This window comes from Hoplias malabaricus, chromosome 11 (genome assembly GCF_029633855.1).
Source record: "Hoplias malabaricus isolate fHopMal1 chromosome 11, fHopMal1.hap1, whole genome shotgun sequence".
NCBI lineage: Eukaryota > Metazoa > Chordata > Actinopteri > Characiformes > Erythrinidae > Hoplias > Hoplias malabaricus.
The window spans coordinates 10,381,244-10,399,167 of NC_089810.1; the positions used below are offsets into that span (position 1 = coordinate 10,381,244).

Sequence of the window (17,924 nt, forward strand, 5' to 3'; positions counted from 1 at the left end):
CTACCGGGGAGCCGAGCCGCAACGTATCGACTCCACGAGTCGGTTCTATGATTCACTTATTTTAAGAGAAAGTTCGGAACCGATTCACATTGAATTAATTTTTTTCTGTAAATGAAGATCAAACATACGCGCCTGTTACACTGTAATTGAAAATACAAATCACGTTTATCATTGTATTCTTTAAAAATTGGTTATGTTTTCGTATATATTATATTATCATATATATTCAAATCGTTATTTCTGATTCGATTCTTTTTTTGCAAACCAAGTCATTGACGTGACTCCCAGAAAAGAACCGGAATCCCCATCATTGCCAGAATATTCTGAGTCGCGCTGATTCGGTTCAGTTTATCTCGTGTCCAACCCGTCATAAACATGGATTAATAAAAAATGAAAGTGAATAACTAAATGAATAGCAAAAGTCATAGATAATTTATCATTTTTTCATATTAAACTATAAACACATTTGTTCATTTCTACTTAAATTTTGCAATTATTCATTTCTATATAACCGTTGCCTAGTACACTAATTACAAACACTAAACCTAATTGGACAGTCATAGATAAATCCTATGTTTGGTCATGCTTGCCTTGCAAAGATGGCAGAGGCTCAGCTATCTCAGCAGTTATGCTTGATAGAATATGAATGTGTCACTTATACCCTATAAACTCATTTCTGTTCCTCGGAATTACAACTTTCTTAGTCATTTCCCAGAAAAAAAAAACTAATGCCCATAAACAACACCACGTAGACATTTTAACAAGGTTCAAAACTTGATTTCCACAGGAGTGGGTCTGTAAGGTGACAATAGAGCCGCTGGGGGCGCTGTTACAATTTCACATCACACACCGCACAAGCTTTTGTTGACGGAAATGAAGTGATCACGCTTTTAGGGAGAGACATTAACTCTAGGGAGCGGATGTTTCATTTTCGTGTTGTTAATGTTTTTGTATGCTGAACGGAGTTTAATGGAGCTCTTTGACACTCGCGTTTATCGTTCCTGCTGCGGGCGAATGTAATGACTGGACACACAGTATACAGTTCAGCAGGAGCGCCACTTTATAAGCACTGAAGTTCACTGTTGTTTTCTCTCAGTTCTCACTTTAATGGAGCGCGGTTCTTGTGCCATGAGTCCGGTACCGGACCTGAGCGTTAGCGGGTCCCGTTACCGGGTCCTGGTCGGAGTTACAGGGAGCGTGGCGGCTCTTAAACTACCCTCACTCGTCTCTCAGCTTCTACAGACCCCGGGGGTAAGAGAATCAGACGGGGTGTGTCCTAAATCACACTGCACTGTACTGCACACACTCTACAGAACACACTAAATGTAGTGTGTAACTTTGTTTACACACTATGTAGAAATGTTAGTATGTGGTTTGAGATGCACCCTCGTTTTTGCTCTAGCGCAACACTTTAAATCCCCCCTCAGGATATGAATTAACACCTAAATACTCATCTCTGTTTACCGACATTACGGGTTTAGTAGTTGTACCCCCCACTCCACCCTCATCCAGCAAGCGAGAATATACAATTGGACCCATCTGTATCTCTATTCATTCTTCTACAGCTCTCCTGCAGCTCACAATCCCCATCTGCAAGTAAATTGGATTGGTTCCTGAGGTTTATGATGTCAGATACCTTTCCAGATCATCCATTGCACTGCCACACCTCATCACAGGTTAGGGACAGGCCAACCGCTCTGGACTGACAATTTCAGGATGGAAGTATATGCTCTGAAAGCATGGTGGACTACCCTGTTAGTTGTTGTGTATTGTTGTGTTTAGTGTTATGGTGAGGGATAAGGTTAGGTTCAGAGTAGTCTCGCATTGCTAGACTCTCATAATGTGGCCTAGAACCACCTACTACTACAGGAAAATAAATTCGACTGACACTCAAAGTCTGCTATTTTGGCATGAGGTGCGAAAAACAATATTTCCAGTAGCAGAGCCAGTACAAAATGACACATGGAAGACTAGGCTCAGTAGACTGCAGTATGGTTGTAATGTGTTGAGCAATTACAGCCTCCAAAAGTCTATATTGTGCAAGACTAAATGTTGTATGTTAGTCCGGAACTAAAACTGTGATGACATGTGGCAGTGTGGTGCTGCAAATTTGATGCCTTTTGGCTGACATTTGAAAAACTCTACTTTCAAAGAGGAAGAGCTCAGCCATGGCATTGGCAGCTTATTACAAACATGACACACCCTATACTGTATAAACACATCACATGGACATGTTAACACACATTTTCACTGAAATATCTATTTATAAGTTATATATTTTTAAAATAAATATGTCATTCTTATAAACAGTTAAGTTTATAGGGCTTATCTGCTGACTAGATGGGAAATGTACTCTTCCACCTTATGTGGTTATATAGTTCTTTGCCATTAGTACAATAATTACACTATCTAACAATATAGTCACATTAGTAACGTAGCAGTAAATAATATTTACATCATAGAGAGGGGAAAAATCAACCCAGTCGTCCTGATTTTGTCTTCTATTGGTTTATCCTCGAGAGGGCGCTGTTTACATATAATGACTCTATCTGATTTCTTTTGTGTATAATAATGACAAAGTGGTAGATTATAAACAGAATATAGGGGGCAGTAGTGTTGTGCACTGTACTATATCAGTATAATTATAACAATTGAAAAAAAGCAGTTTTTCAAAGGTATATTAGCAACAGATAGTTTAGCTTTCACACGGTTCCAGGCTTCTGACTAATGGTGACTCAGGACACTGACTGTGTGGAGTTTGCTGAGTTCTAACCGTGTCTGTGTGTCTCCTCCGGATGCTCCAGTTTTCTCCCACAGTACAAAACGCAATTTTAGTAGGTGGATTGGTTGTTCAAAAATGTCCATAAGTGGGAAAGTGTGAGTATGTGATGCCCTGTGATGGACTGATGCCTCGTCCATGGCGTATTCCTGTCTTGTACTCAGTGATTCTGGGTAATAATAATGATTAAAAAATAATAATAATAATAATAATAATATAGCACATCTTGCAACAACTCAGAGTGATTAAAGAATAAAATAATGATTGGCTGTGGTCATTTTAACCCTGAACAGGATGAGATCAGACAGAAAATGAATGAATGAATGGTCTTTCTGTAAACCCTGAACCTACCCACTCTTATTTTTGACTGATCTCATGCTTAATGTAGGCTAATGTGGATCCTTTAGGGTTATCTTATTCTATTCATTCATTCATTCATTATTTGTAAGTGCTTATCCAGTTCAGGGTCACAGTGGGTCCAGAGCCTACCTGGAATCATTCACACACACACACACACACACACACACTCACTCACTCACTCCGTCACTCACTCACTCACTCACACCTACGGACAGTTTTGAGTCGTCAATCCACCTACCAATGTGTATTTTTGGACTGTGGGAGGAAACCGGAGCACCCGGAGGAAACCCACGCGGACACGGGGAGAACACACCAACTCCTCACAGACAGTCACTCGGAGGAAACCCACGCAGACACAGGGAGAACACACCACACTCCTCACAGACAGTCACCCGGAGGAAACCCACGCAGACACAGGGAGAACACACCACACTCCTCACAGACAGTCACCCGGAGGAAACCCACGCAGACACAGGGAGAACACACCACACTCCTCACAGACAGTCACCCGGAGGAAACCCATGCAGACACAGGGAGAACACACCACACTCCTCACAGACAGTCACTCTGAGCAGGAATTGAACCCACAACCTCCAGGTCCCTGGAGCTGTATGTCTGCAACACTACCTGCTGCACCACTGTGCCGCCCTATCTTATTTTAAACAAATAAAAATGATTTAACATATAAATTAATTATATAAACAATAAATATAATATTGACTTGAATGATATGCGATGAATATGAATATGTGATGAAGCTGACAGTTTTAATGATGACTGATCAGATTCTGCCGGTTAAAATAAGCAACATACAGGACCTAATAATACATATTATATTATATTTTATATCGGCAGAGTATATTGTAAACATACTGACCCATTTTATCAACATGGTATAATAGATTATTAGTGATTTTCTGATTTTCACATATTTAAATATTAATATGCAACATTGATGTCATTTATAAACCCTTTTTGCAAACAGTTCTTATAGACTCAGATCTAACAACTCTATCTGCCAACAAGCAGCTTGATTTGACCTCTCATCAAACTGAATATAGTCTCTGGTTTGAAGCTAATGTCTGGAAATATTAATCAACCAACAACTCAATCAGTCAATCAGTAAATAAAATAAATAAATAAATAAAATGCATACTTCTATGTCGATGCTAGATAATAAGGCTGGAATATCAATATTATTCAAAACATTTCTTAGAAACTATAGCTAAAACAATAATAAAGCAAGCAATCTAGACAAAGATTAAAAATTACTAGAGAGCAGGGATTTGAAATGTGATTCATTTGAGAAATAAATTATACTACACTATAAGAATGTGCCGATAATATTACTATAGATTTTTTAGTAGGTGGAAAGTTGAGTACATGTTTTGTATTTAGTTTATTGTTATGCAAGTATTATTTTATGTATAGCAATGCTGTATAATTACTGTCAAACACTGACAAAGTTTTCCATTAATAAAGATTGATGTACGTGTAGTCACCACAGAGCGTGCCACCCACTTTTACAACACTGCAGATGTTCCTGTCCACGTCTACAGAGACCAGGATGAGTGGGAGGTGAGTAGCATTTATTGTGCGCTGACCAACTGCTTAGAGTCATACTGAAATCACCATGTGAGCTGCATGTGTTATAGATGTGGTCAGCGCGCTCAGACCCCGTTCTGCACATTGAGCTGAGACGATGGGCCAACATGCTAGTCATTGCTCCACTGGATGCCAACACTCTCGGCAAGATAGCCAGCGGCATCTGTGACAACCTCCTGGTGAGAGATTTGTAATCCTACGAACGATGAACCAAAACATTAACATTGATCATGTTTAAGGAGGGGACATATGTTAAACTGACACCAACAATGTTAAAGAAAACAAGTCATCAGACCAAACGGCACTGGTGCATTGACTAGTTCCAATACTTGCAGGCCTGTTGTAGACAAACTGAATAGTGGAATTTTTTCAGACCTCTGTGGACTGTGCCACTGTCACCCTTCTGTCAGCCTGTCAGGACATAACGATTTAACCCTTTTCAAAAGTACTCAGGTCCATTTTTAACACACTTACATTTAATTTACAGTGTTCTGAATCCTAGACCCTATATTATATTACAATTTGTTGTAATTTGTTGTTTATTGTTGTTTATCTGTAGTCTTAATGTTTTGTGTCTTGTTTTGTTTTTGCCGGACTGCCTACCGGGCCAGCCTACACTCTCAGAAAAAAGGTCCAGTAGAGGTACATTATTGATCGCCAAAGGTACAAACTGCGTAAATGTACCTTTAAAGGTACAACAGTGTTTAAAAGTCCAGTTTTGTTTCTTAAAAGTACATTACATTCTCTTCTCCAGAAGGAGAGATACATGTTTATAATCTTTCAGTATAGAACTGTGTCATAGAGAATAACATAATAAAAGTCCTGGAGCTGAAACGGGGCGTATGAAATCAACACAATTTTAAAACCTTCAACTGTAACAAAATAAGGTGCAGTTATATTCCCTAATTAAAGGTACAGATATGTACCCTTGTGGGTACCACTACAAAGACAGTAAAAGGTACAACCACCGTGACAAATTTTCTGACAGTGTAGAAGAGGCATTTTCACTTACTGACTGACTGACTGACTCTTAAGTTTGAAAAGGGCATGGACAAGTAGGAACTGTTAGTTCAGCCATATTTCACAGAGTCAAGTTAAGGTGGCACTATTAAACTGTCTGTCATTTGTTCAGTCATATTTCACATTCCAGTTCATGAATTAATTAGGAACCGTTTGGCACGCTTTCACTGATATAAACTGGTTCTCATAACAGAAAAATGAGTTGATAGCTGGAACCAAATAACAGTAGGTTCTTCAGCATGAACCATGTTTAATAGGAAATAAGACAGGAACACACTCAGTTTGTGTTTATTTCTGGGGCTTTGACACGACACAATGCGTGTTGGCCAGAGCCTTGGCTCGGCATTGGTTGGTTCACAAGCTCAGCTGGACGGCTGGGAACTAGGCAACATTTACACGTTATATCTTACAGAGACAGGAGGACTGCTGAATTTGTCTTATTTCACGTGAGTGTGTGTCTTTGCCTGAAATATTGTAAAAGGAAGTGGTGGGGTGACATTTTGTGGCATTAGTGTGTTTATAAAAGTCCATATAGCTGCGCATAGCTTTAATGTGTTACATTGAATAAATGAGTAATTTAATTCTTAAAATCAACAAAATGTTTTGGTCTTCTTTGTTCTTGTTTCTAAATAAAAGGAACAAGAAAAACGCTGATATAGGTGTTATATTTAATTTATGCTCCTTTTTCCATTAATACATAATAAAAACCACATGTAAACAAAGACATAGATATGAAACACCAAAGCTTCCCCAGACCTTCCAATGACAAGGGCATGTATTTTGAGCTTTCCTGTTTTTGAAATGCCCGAAACACCTCTGTGACATATGGCTAATGGCAGTCCAGCAAACCTCGGCTTGCCTAGTTACCCTTTGCTCTTGTTTGTGTATTTGTATGTGTTTATTGAAAAATAGTGAATAAAAAGTCCTAGTTTGACTGTTCTGCCCCAGGACTTTGGATAAGTCTTTGTGGTGTGGCACACCTGATTGAGTCATACCACTGTTATCCCTGGAATGTGCTCTAGGAGGTTTTTATAAGTCATGGGTGATTTGATGCTATAGAGTTGAGATTTGCCTGGTGAGGTTTGTGGCATTCCATATCAGTGGAGTTTCGGTAATACAAAACCATACAGTGTTGTGACAAAGATAAAGATGTAATGTCTTGGTCCTTAGCAGATCTAAACCTGTTTTCCCAAAAATGTCAGTGCATTACTGTCATATTTTTAAAAATCTGGCATACTAAAAAAAGGACTGTGCTTTGATATACATTGTCTGTTATTGTAATTTGCTTACTATACATTTTTGGAAGGCTTAGCATGTATATAGATATAAGTTTTGCCTATAAACAGGGTTCTTAACGTTTTCCAGAGCATGAAGCATTTTCTTGTGGTGAAAAATATTCCATGAACCTCAGCTTCTTAGTAAGATTAGTATAAGGGGAAACTGTTGAATACCGCTGTTGTAGGTCTACAGTACAACAATGACTGTTGTACCTATATCTGTGCAATACTCAGCAAATGATCCACAATCTACCAGTGAAGGAAATATCAGCTGATTAACCCTCCCATAACACAGAGCAGTCTATAAATTTCAGGCAATATAGAGTGATACACACAAACCTTGCTTTGTTAATGGAATACAGAGTGAGGCAAGAGCAGGAAACTGTCTGTTGCTGCAGTAGAAACATATAATTTGTCAGTTTAGTGAGAAGTAATGATTGATTGCTAGGTCTGTACAGGATTCCTATTCACGTGTATCACGGCAACAACGTTATATAAAGGGAGAGAGTGTTGTGTTGGCTTCTAATGTTTGCATAAGTATAAAACATCAGTGTGTGAACTGGTCCCTCCTTGTTCTGTACCTTAGAGGTTTTAATTTCTATAACACAACAATGATTTTAGTAATGTATAGCTTTTAAAAGGGGTGAATTGTTTTACTGATAAAACCCTTTGGTTGATCGTAGATTACTGTTTATCAGCAACAGTACAGATAGTTGTTTTTCTCTTATAGACATGTGTGGTCCGAGCATGGGACACAAGCCGTCCTCTACTGTTCTGTCCTGCCATGAACACAGCAATGTGGCAACACCCGATCACTTCCCAACAAGTGGCCACCCTTCAGGGCTTTGGTTATGTGGAAGTCCCCTGCATTACTAAGAAACTGGTCTGTGGTGATGAAGGTAAAGCAAATGTCACTGAAACACTATACTTGATCAGTGTTTCTAAAGTTTTATTTGTACTACTGTTAGATCTGACCCCAGAATGTGATTAGCTGAGAGATGTTCTAGGAGTGTCCATATTGCAAAATAATGGCACACTGACTATTTTTCAGGTATGTCAAGTATGTCACGTATACTCTGCCACCTACACACATTCATTCAGTGTCTGTAACCGCTATCTAGTTCAGGTTCAGGGTTGAGTGCACATTCACTCACACACTTGCACCTATGGACACTTTTCTGTCGTCAATCCATCTATCGATGTGTGTTTTTGGACTGTGGAAGGAAACCAGAGCACCCGGAGGAAACCCACGCAGACACAGCGAACACACCACTCCTCACAGACTGGAGCGGGACTCAAACCCTGGAGCTGTGTGACAGCGACGCTACCTGCTGCACCACCGTGCCACCCTACCCACACACAAATTTCTTTATCAACATATGTAATAAAAATAAAATAAAAAAATATTAAGTCATTGTTTTGAGATTGGTGGCATGGTGAATGTCTGTGAGGAGTGTGGTGTGTTCCCCCTGTGTCTGCGTGAGTTTCCTCCGGGTGACTGTCTGTGAGGAGTGTGGTGTGTTCTCCCTGTGTCTGTGTGGGTTTCCTCCGGGTGCTCCGGTTTCTTCCCCCACAGTCCAAAAACACATGTTGTAACATGTGTAGGTGGATTGGCGACTCATAAGTGTCCGTAGGTGTGAGTGAATGTGTGTGTGTGTGTCTGTGTTACTCTGTGAAGGACTGGCGCCCCCTCCAGGGTGTATTCCAGGTAGGCTCTGGACCCACCGTGACCCTGAACTGGATAATGGTTACAGATAATGAATGAATGAATGGACATTTTGAGATGAAAAGTGAAACTGTTGGCATGAGAACACATAAGCAGATGGCTTCTACACGAGAGAGACCTTGCAAAATCTTCCAGATAATTCACTTCCAGTTTGTTCTGTCATGTACACTAACAGATTCATTTTGTGGAGCATTACAGCATTGATTAGAGTATGAAAGGTATGGAGGTGTAGTTTAGGTGCTAGTTTTATATATATATATATATATTCATGATTATTTTGGTTACTGATATCAGCACAGGAAATTCTAATGGTGTTCAGTTGAGAGTATGCAAATAACTGGAAAGGGACTATCCCAACCATGCACCTAATATGTGTAACCTCAAATATTTTGTCCACTGCGCCTCTGTCACAATCATGTGCATCTCATGTAAGTAAATGGTGTTTTGTGTAGTGACTATCATGACTGGAGTTAAAGAGATAAGCACTTTTTTATTCAACTTCAATTCATTTCTGCCACCACACAATAAAGCTTCTGTCTGCTTACAGGTAAAGGAGCAATGGCTGAGGTGTCGACTATTGTAGAAACAATTCATCAGTACCTTCCAAACCTGGCCATCTAATCAAGAACGTAGGAGGAAGAACACAGTCAGAAAATTGTTGTCAATGTACATTAGTCCACACTGGAGCAGTTTAAATATTTCCTGGTTTCATTTACATGTGTCCTTTCTTTATAGCTCCTCAGTTGATGCATGTAGACAATTGTTATCCCACATAAATTTTACTAGATAAAATAAATTAAATTGTAAATATGCAAAATGTGTCTACTGTTAAATAAGCAAATTCACATTTGACAGTTTGATTATCTTGATAGCAATGGGCGATTTTCCCAGACTAAGATTAAGCCTAAGTTAAACAAAGAGAATTCCTTGTAGCTGTTAACCATTGGCATGGGGACTTATGCTAAAACAACATCCTGGGAAGTGGCTGTGTGTGTTCAAATGTGTCCACACACCACTTCTGATTAGTTTGTTCAAATACGTCAGGTACACAAATTGTGGACACTTGTATAATCTTCATAGATTATTCAAGATCTGCAGCTTTTGTGATCAAAAGGGCCATTTTTGCCCCGTCTCCTACCAAATTAAATTTTTTTGAAGTGGCAAAATGTTTTTGAACCATAAAATAAAGATACAGTTTATAAATTTTATATATAATTAATTTATATACGGGGAATACAAGAAAAAAAATCTTTAGGCAGAAATATTTTTGCAGATTTCTATGGGTTTTTTGTTTTAAAAAAAAAATGCAGAGGCAGTGTGTGTACACCCTGAGACCCCAACACCTACTAAACAATTCAGATTGAGATTTTTCCACACCATGCCACACGTTAACAATTTCTGATGTAATGGTTATGACCCCAGAAGTGGAAGATGAGGAGAAAGAGGCCGGAGCAGTAGGCTGCGATATCTCACTAGAACCCCTGATCACCAGTCATTTGACCACAGTGACACAAAAAATATTTGGATGGATATTTCGATGGATCAAGTACCAGAAAACCCTACCTTAATGCCTTTTCCAAGATTTGTCCTTTTTAAAAATGATCCATGTGAAGGACATTTTACATTGATTTTGCTCCTGTGTTGTTTCCTCTTGCATTTTAAAGCTGTAATTCTCTTTTAATTTTGCCAGCAAGTGTTTTAATTCTCTGTTATTTGGACACATGGTTAAGTTATTAAACACACGTTTTGTCAAGGCCACAAGGAGCCACACCTGATCGGTGCTCTAAGGGTTGTATAACCCTTTTTTCTGGACTGATGAAAAACAGTATTCAATACCTTAGGACTGTTTGGAATGTTATATGTGATCCACAAATAATCATCTAATTTGTGTGATTTGTGATGTTTGATCTCACTGTTGGCTTTGCCATTACTCTGCCAGCTCTCTAGTTTGTGCTCCCTAAGTTTTGCTTGCAGTTCTGACGCTAATGTCTGAGCGTTTTTATCTTTATGAGTGTGTCCCTTTTGCTAAATGAGTTTTTGGGTGATGGCTAAGTGCCCCAGACAAAACATGCCCTGTTGCTGCACAGTCTGTGGAATAAGTTCAGAAGTCTGATCAGTGAGAAACACGATTGCACACAGTTATTATTTATTTATTTAGGAATTTAAAAGTTTCACATTTGAGATTTTTTTTGTTTCATTTTTTTCTCTCTCAAATACTTATATTTGTTTGATATTTAAAAATTTTCTTTTCATTTTTGACTAAAATCAGATTCCATAAAACAACAACGAGGAGCCTAGCTCATCCTGACTAAATTAGAAAGCAGAATTTGTAATCGTATCTTTTCTTGGGCTGATTCTTAATAACCACAGCCTGTCCACACTTCAGAGTGTATTAAAAGCTGTGCAGAAGATATAGTCCACATTTTCTATTATTTAATCTCTGGTTAAAATGTGTTAAGTAGGTGCTTGTGTGAATGTTACAGTCTCTTTGATGTCGACATTGTCAGGGAGTTTTGGCAACAGCTAATGTAGGGAGGACACAGCTGACTCATTGGTTTTAGGAAAGTGTTAAAGTGGCTGTAAAGTAAAGAACGAGAATTGAGATTGTATTAAACAGTGATTTTGTAAATTTTTTTGATACATTTCCTTAATGTGTCTCACACTGAAAAACGAATAACTTGTACATAATGGATGATTACCTGAACAGTATAGACAAATGGTTCTCTCCAAACTTGGTAGGTATGGTATGAACAAAAAATCTCTCTCTGCTATTTAAAGCACACTCTCTGTTTAACTATGGTAGATTTTGTTATATACGTATGATATCCTGTGTCTCCTGAGTTGTGAAATTGCATCAGATAAAGCAGAGAACTTGCTAACTGCAGGAAAGACAGTATATCTACGGATAATCTGAGAAATCTCCTTTTTGTCAATATCATATGACACAAAACTATGCAGAGTGCTCAGATGTGTAGAGATTTAAGGTCTCAGAGTAAAGACCCCTGATAACACTCAACATTTGTCAACTCCAGGTATTTTCCAAGTGTTTTTGTAGAACACTTAGTCTTTTGTAAAACCTGAAAAGAGATCAAACCAAGATCCTTATCATCTTATATGGTGGGACTGCAGGACAGTCGGCTTTATTGTCATTCAAACACCCCCCCCCCCATCCCATTGTTCATACAGCCAGAGTATGATGTCTGTGACAAGGCACTTTGGGATTTTAAACTTTTGGGATTTGTAACATAGCAAATTAAAAACATGATTCTCTTTGCAACAAAGGAAAAGTATCAGAATTGTCCATAAATGGAAATGTTAGAGAAGAGATGTTAAATTGGACGTTTGCCAGTTCAATCACACATAGGCAGGACCAAATGGGTGCGGGGGAAGTGAGGGACCTCAAGGGGTTTTGAGCAAGGCGTTTTAGCCCCAGCTGCTTCCTGGGTGTTACGACTGAAATGATTGCCCACTACTCAGCTCACTCAATAGGGTGTGTGCTCACTGCCCCTTGTTTGGGTGCTAATTTGCTCACTCTTGTGTCTGGGTGCCCACGGCCAAGAATGGGTTAAATGCAGAATTTTATGAAGATTATTAATAAAGTATGTGTTTGTTATTTTCATTTTTCAACTTCCAGGAAAGCCAAGGATGGGTTGAGGCTAGCCACACTGCCAAAAATATATAACTCAATAACTCAGTAGTTTAATAATAATGTTCCTTACTGAGTGATTGCATGAAGTTCAGTATCTTAGCCAAAACAGTAAAATCGTTTCTGCATACTTTCTGAAATTGTATTTCTTTACCTGAATCATTTATTAAACTGCAGTAATTTTACTGGAGTATGGCTTTAAACTCCCAGGCAAATCTCTGCCTCAATCATCCACTGCTCTTAATCTAGGTAGCTGTATACGAGGAACAGATATTAGGCTGTATGTCTTAGATGTTTATCTATGCTTAACTGTGTCATCTCAACAGCCCATGAAGCTAAACTTGCAAGATGTTTCAGATTATTTTCACACCAACAGTCTTCACACCTCCCTTTATTGTCCAGTGTTGTCATCACTTTTTAAACTTACAGACTGCTGCACTTGTACATTTGCTGATTAAGACTTGACTAAACTAGGAGTGAAAATGTATCCGAGCAGAATATTTAAACATAGAACTGAAAATGAAAGAAAAATCTCAAGGTTTAAAAATAATAATAACTAAATACACAAGTCTGAAGTATGTTTCATGTGCACAACCTTTACATATGGGGAATAAATTACTTCTGGTTTTCCCTATCTCAGTATCCCTAAGAAATTTCAGTGAAAGTATCTATAAGTTGTTTGCAAGCAAAGGGTGAAGGTATGTACAGAGGACTGATTTCGATTTCACAAATTATAACCAAAATACAAGTTCATAAAATGGGTAACATGTAAAGCTTCATATCAGCTTCACGTGTGGAATGCACAGTGCCCACTGTGAAGATGGTTGGTCGAGGAATAATGATCAGGGGCTATATATTTACTGTTTGGGCCAGGCCTTTAGATATGTGTGGAGTATAATATTAATGCCACAGCATTCAAATAATTTTTTGTCAATTATATGCTTTCAAGTTTGTGGCAGCACTTTGAGCAAGGCATTTTCCTCTTTTTTTTAAGCATTGTGAAAATTCTTTTTAACTTTAACTCGCAATGTATTCTGGGCAAATTCTGGAGTCTGAGGGGTTTTCAGACACTCTGGTGTAGTCTGACATGCCTTGATTGTTTTACAAATTGTACGCATCTGAAATTATTTTTTCTCAAAGTGTTACACATGCATTTTTCAGAACTATCTCTGCAACAACAGTGTTGAATCAGTAAGAGTGTCATACATCTATATTTTGATTAAATTTACTCTAAACTTAGACTTTCCAAAAACCTGTTTTCAGAAGTGCTGATATACTGTGAAAAAACACCTTCTAAACATTTCTCACCGGGACCTTTGAGGTCAAAACTTTGTGAACACGGGTCTTGGCAACACACTGCTGATTCTACTTTTCATAAATTGTATGTAATTTTATACTTAGGACATAACAAATGTGAGGTGACACTCTGTTTTTCTCAGTCACTGGCTCCTACATTGCATATGTATGAAGATAGGTGCGAAAACCGAGGTGCGAGGTCCCCACCCCACTGCCTAATGAATGGCCCATTAGCTGTCACCGCCACAGCTGTCAAAAGAGAAGAGACCAGAGGCAGATAGTCACAGTTTATCACAGTTTATTGCAAAAAAAAAGAACTAAACAAGCAATAAAAATAAAAAAATAAATAACTGGCAAAATAAATGTAAAGATAGTGATAATATACTAAATATAGTCATACTGATAGATAGATACATATCCTTGTGTGTGTATATATGTATGAATCAGTTCAACAAAAGATGCCAGTCTCTAAAACAGTTTCTGTCTGGCTGCATGCAAAGGTAGACATCACACTGTTCACACTTCCATGGAGTTTTTGTTTGCTTTTCCCTGTGCTTCCTGCAGTATGCACAGGTCTTTCGGCCAGCAGTAGCTTTCATACTTTGGCTAGTGACATCACTCCCAGGAATCGGCAAATGATGACCACTGGCTGGTTTTGCAGGGGGCTCATTTTCCATACCACACAGCTGTTCAACAAGCTCTTCCATGAATGCCTTGTGGGTCAGGCTGTCCTGCTGCATAAGTTGTTTGTGGAGAATGTAGGCATTGGTAGCAGCAATGTCCAAGAAGTGAAGAAACAGTTTTCTGTACCACTTCAAAGTTTTGTGCTGAGTTGTGTAATACTGGATCAGCTGGTCTGACAAATCCACACCTCCCATGAACTTGTTGTATTCAATCAATGGTGTTGGGCATGGAAAGAACTCTGTGGTCCAGATTCCCAGTTTGGATTTTACTCTCCTTTGAACTGTATCCCCTTTGAAAACTGTGTGGATGGTAGAGCAAATTGCTACCTCTCGCGTGTCCATCCACTTCACAAAGAGAAGAGGACCATCTCTTATCCAGCGGAAAGTTCCTCTTGGTGACTTCTTTGTTAGGGCATTGACAGTAGTACGAGGGCAGTCTTTCCTGGACTCTCTGTATGTTCCACAAGCACCAAACTTACAGGCATACAAGTCTTTAAAAAGCTTTGGGCTTGTATAGAAATTATCCATGTACACATGGTACCCAGACCCCAAAAAACTCTTGTCAACCAAGGACATGACAGAGTCATAAGAGAGTCCCTGGCCAGTGGGGAAGTTGTTCTTTCCAGTGTACACAGAGAAGTCCACAGTGTAACCATTGCTGGAAGAACAAACAACTTGCAAGAACAAACAACTTGAAACCCCACTTTGTAGGTTTGTCCTTCATGTACTGTGTCATGCTGTTGTGTCCTCTGCAAGGCACCATGCGTTCATCCACAGCAAGATTCCTGTGTGGATGGTAGAATGACTTACAGGCATTCTGTACTGTGTTCATCAGAGGTTTGCAACGGAACAGTCTGTCATGCTCTGATGTTCCCCTCTTGGCATCATTTAGTCTGTCCTCATCTGGATCACTCATGTGTACGTTCCAGGATATTGACCGGTACCTGTCCCTTGACATCACTGTTGATGGGAAATGGATGGAGAAGATATTGCTTTTACGCCAGAAGTCAGAGATGTGCTTCAAATTGACCATGGACATGTAGATTATGAGTCCAATGTACTTGTAAAATTCAGCAACGTCAACGTCCAGCCATCTGTATTTTGCACCTCTTGCAATATTCTTTGCAGCTTGCTTGTTTGTGTTCCGGCAGAGGACTTCCACAGCATCCTTTGGAAAGAACAACTTGAAGAGGGATAGGGGTGTGTAGCAGTCCCCTTTCCTCAGTTGAACACCAGGCTCCCTTGCAGGAAGAAAGCGCAGTGGTGGTGGACAGACATCCTCAACTACTTCATTTTCCCATGATGGTGGCTGTACACTGAAAAACAATAAATGTGAAATGTGAGTAGTTGCCCTGTGAGCAGTAACAAAGATTTACATATTGGTATAAATTCCAGCAGCTCCTACAAATATTTACTAATATTTCAAATACAGTATTTACACATGACCTATGTATAGCAAAATGCTAAACTTACAGTGCAGATGTGGAAGGACCATGTGTTTCCGCCCTACATGTTTGTGGTTGCAGACTGGGCCGACGGCGTTGTCTTTTGCATGGAGGTGGAATATTTTCCACATTTCTGAAAAATAATAAGAAATGTGAGCAATTGTGTTCTGAGCAGTTACAAATATTACATAGCAATATACATATATACATGCCAACAGTCACTACAAATACTTACTAATATTTCAAATACAGTATTTACCGATGACCTATGTATAGCAAAATGCTAAACTTACAGTGCAGATGTGGAAGGACCATGTGCTCCTGCCCTACATGTTGGTGGTTGCAGACTGGGCCGACGGGGTTGTCTTTTGCCTGGAGGTGGAGTATTTTCCACATTTCTGAAAAATAATAAGAAATGTGAGTAGTTGCCCTGTGAGCAGTAACAAAGATTTACATATCAGTATAAATTCCAGCAGCTCCTACAAATATTTACTAATATTTCAAATACAGTATTTACCGATGACCTATGTATAGCAAAATGCTAAACTTACAGTGCAGATGTGGAAGGACCATGTGCTCCTCCCCTACATGTTGGTGGTTGCAGACTGGGCCGACGGCGTTTTCTTTTGCCTGGAGATGGAGTATTTTCCACATTTCTGAAAGAAAAATAATAATAAATGTGAGCAACTCTCTTTTGAGCAGTTACAAAGATGATCTATACATGCCAACAGTCACTACAACTAATTACTTGTATTTCAAATAAAGTACTTACATATGACCTATGTATAGCATAGTAATTGTCTTCTGAGCAGTTACAAAGATTTACATATCAGTACATAGCATAACAAGCTACATAGGATGATACTATCACATTCACACAGGCCATTTACACATTACATTACCACACTAGGCTAAACATATACAGCCATTTACACATTATAGCATGACAATAAGCCACACTTATGGTACTGGAGCCTTGCATACTAATGTACAACATGCCATTCACACTCAGATTAGCAACAGGCTACATTTGAATGTGCCGTTTACACAACAGCAGCATTCAGTGTATTTACATAAGCATGAACGAACTCGTTTTTACATAATTATACATCTTACATGTTTTTTTTACATTCATTTATGCTTTCATATACAAAGTAATACTTATTTAATTCATTCTTTATTTTAATTTACCCGGAATTCGCGGAGTGCACATTGTAAACATGAATGAACGCGTTCTTACATAATTATATATCTTACATGTGTTTTACATTCATTTATGCTTTCATATACAAAGTAATACTTATTTCATTTATTCTTTATTTAAATTTATCCGGAATTCGCGGAGTATACACAGTAAGCGCGAAGCGTGGGTTTGTTTCATTTGAAAGGAAATATTTCACTTACCCTTCACAAAAATCCTCCTTCGGATCAATCCGCTTCTCAAAATAAAGTCTTTCTTCGTCACTGTCCTCCCCGCTTTCGTCAGATGAGCTGAAATCCTCTTCACTCTCCGAAGCAAAGCTCTCCTGGATGTGTAGAAGTGCCTCCGCAGCTGTTAACCGTAAGTGCGCCATGACGAAGCTCCACGAAAACAATTCCCCTACATGTGCTCTGTTTTTATAACAAGCAAATGGGCGTTTTCATGCAAATTATCAGTCAATAATCCTCCACTAGTAGCTGCCGAATTACCATAGTGTTAACATATGAATGGCAGAACGCGTCTATGGGCGGAACAAAAAAGCTTGTGCCTCAAAAATGTGCCGGTTGTTGTTTACGCTTCTCTCACAAGAATATAAATATATATATCGTTTCATCCTATGTATAGTTGGAAAGTAGACCCTTCAAGGTTTCCGAGGTATGTTGTATTTTTTTTCTAGGATAAAATCTCGCAGAGTTATATACGTGTTTATGTGGAATTTCAATTTTATCCCGCCGGCGGCATAGCCGACCTCAGAGGGTTCAAATAATTCATTCAAATAATTTTTTGTCAATTATATGCTTTCAAGTTTGTGGCAGCACTTTGAGCAAGGCATTTTCCTCTTTTTTTTAAGCATTGTGAAAATTCTTTTTAACTTTAACTCGCAATG

General features: G+C 38.8%; 2 protein-coding genes across 5 annotated transcripts; one reads left to right on the forward strand and one right to left on the reverse strand.

Annotated features, from left to right (window-relative positions):
• Nucleotides 1-877: 877 nt before the first annotated feature.
• ppcdc (phosphopantothenoylcysteine decarboxylase) lies at nt 878-11,379 on the forward strand. 4 transcript variants are annotated; one of them, XM_066684974.1, is made up of 6 exons: nt 878-1,269; nt 4,622-4,717; nt 4,795-4,923; nt 5,356-5,407; nt 7,772-7,940; nt 9,315-11,379. In XM_066684974.1, exons 1-5 carry the CDS (start codon nt 1,108-1,110, stop codon nt 7,915-7,917), a joined length of 585 nt encoding a protein of 194 aa, XP_066541071.1. In that variant the 5' UTR covers nt 878-1,107; the 3' UTR covers nt 7,918-7,940; nt 9,315-11,379. The 4 variants fall into 4 exon arrangements, with proteins under 4 accessions (XP_066541071.1, XP_066541072.1, XP_066541068.1 ...); XM_066684975.1 differs by lacking the exon at nt 9,315-11,379 and adding an exon at nt 8,265-8,400; XM_066684971.1 differs by lacking the exon at nt 5,356-5,407.
• A 2,617-nt stretch (nt 11,380-13,996) lies between these two features.
• On the reverse strand, nt 13,997-17,411 carry LOC136709987 (uncharacterized). Its single transcript, XM_066685594.1, has 5 exons — nt 17,242-17,411; nt 16,389-16,493; nt 16,131-16,235; nt 15,866-15,970; nt 13,997-15,708 (listed from the first exon to the last, which is right to left on the reverse strand). Exons 1-5 carry the CDS (start codon nt 17,409-17,411, stop codon nt 14,976-14,978), a joined length of 1,218 nt encoding a protein of 405 aa, XP_066541691.1. The 3' UTR covers nt 13,997-14,975.
• Nucleotides 17,412-17,924: the final 513 nt, after the last annotated feature.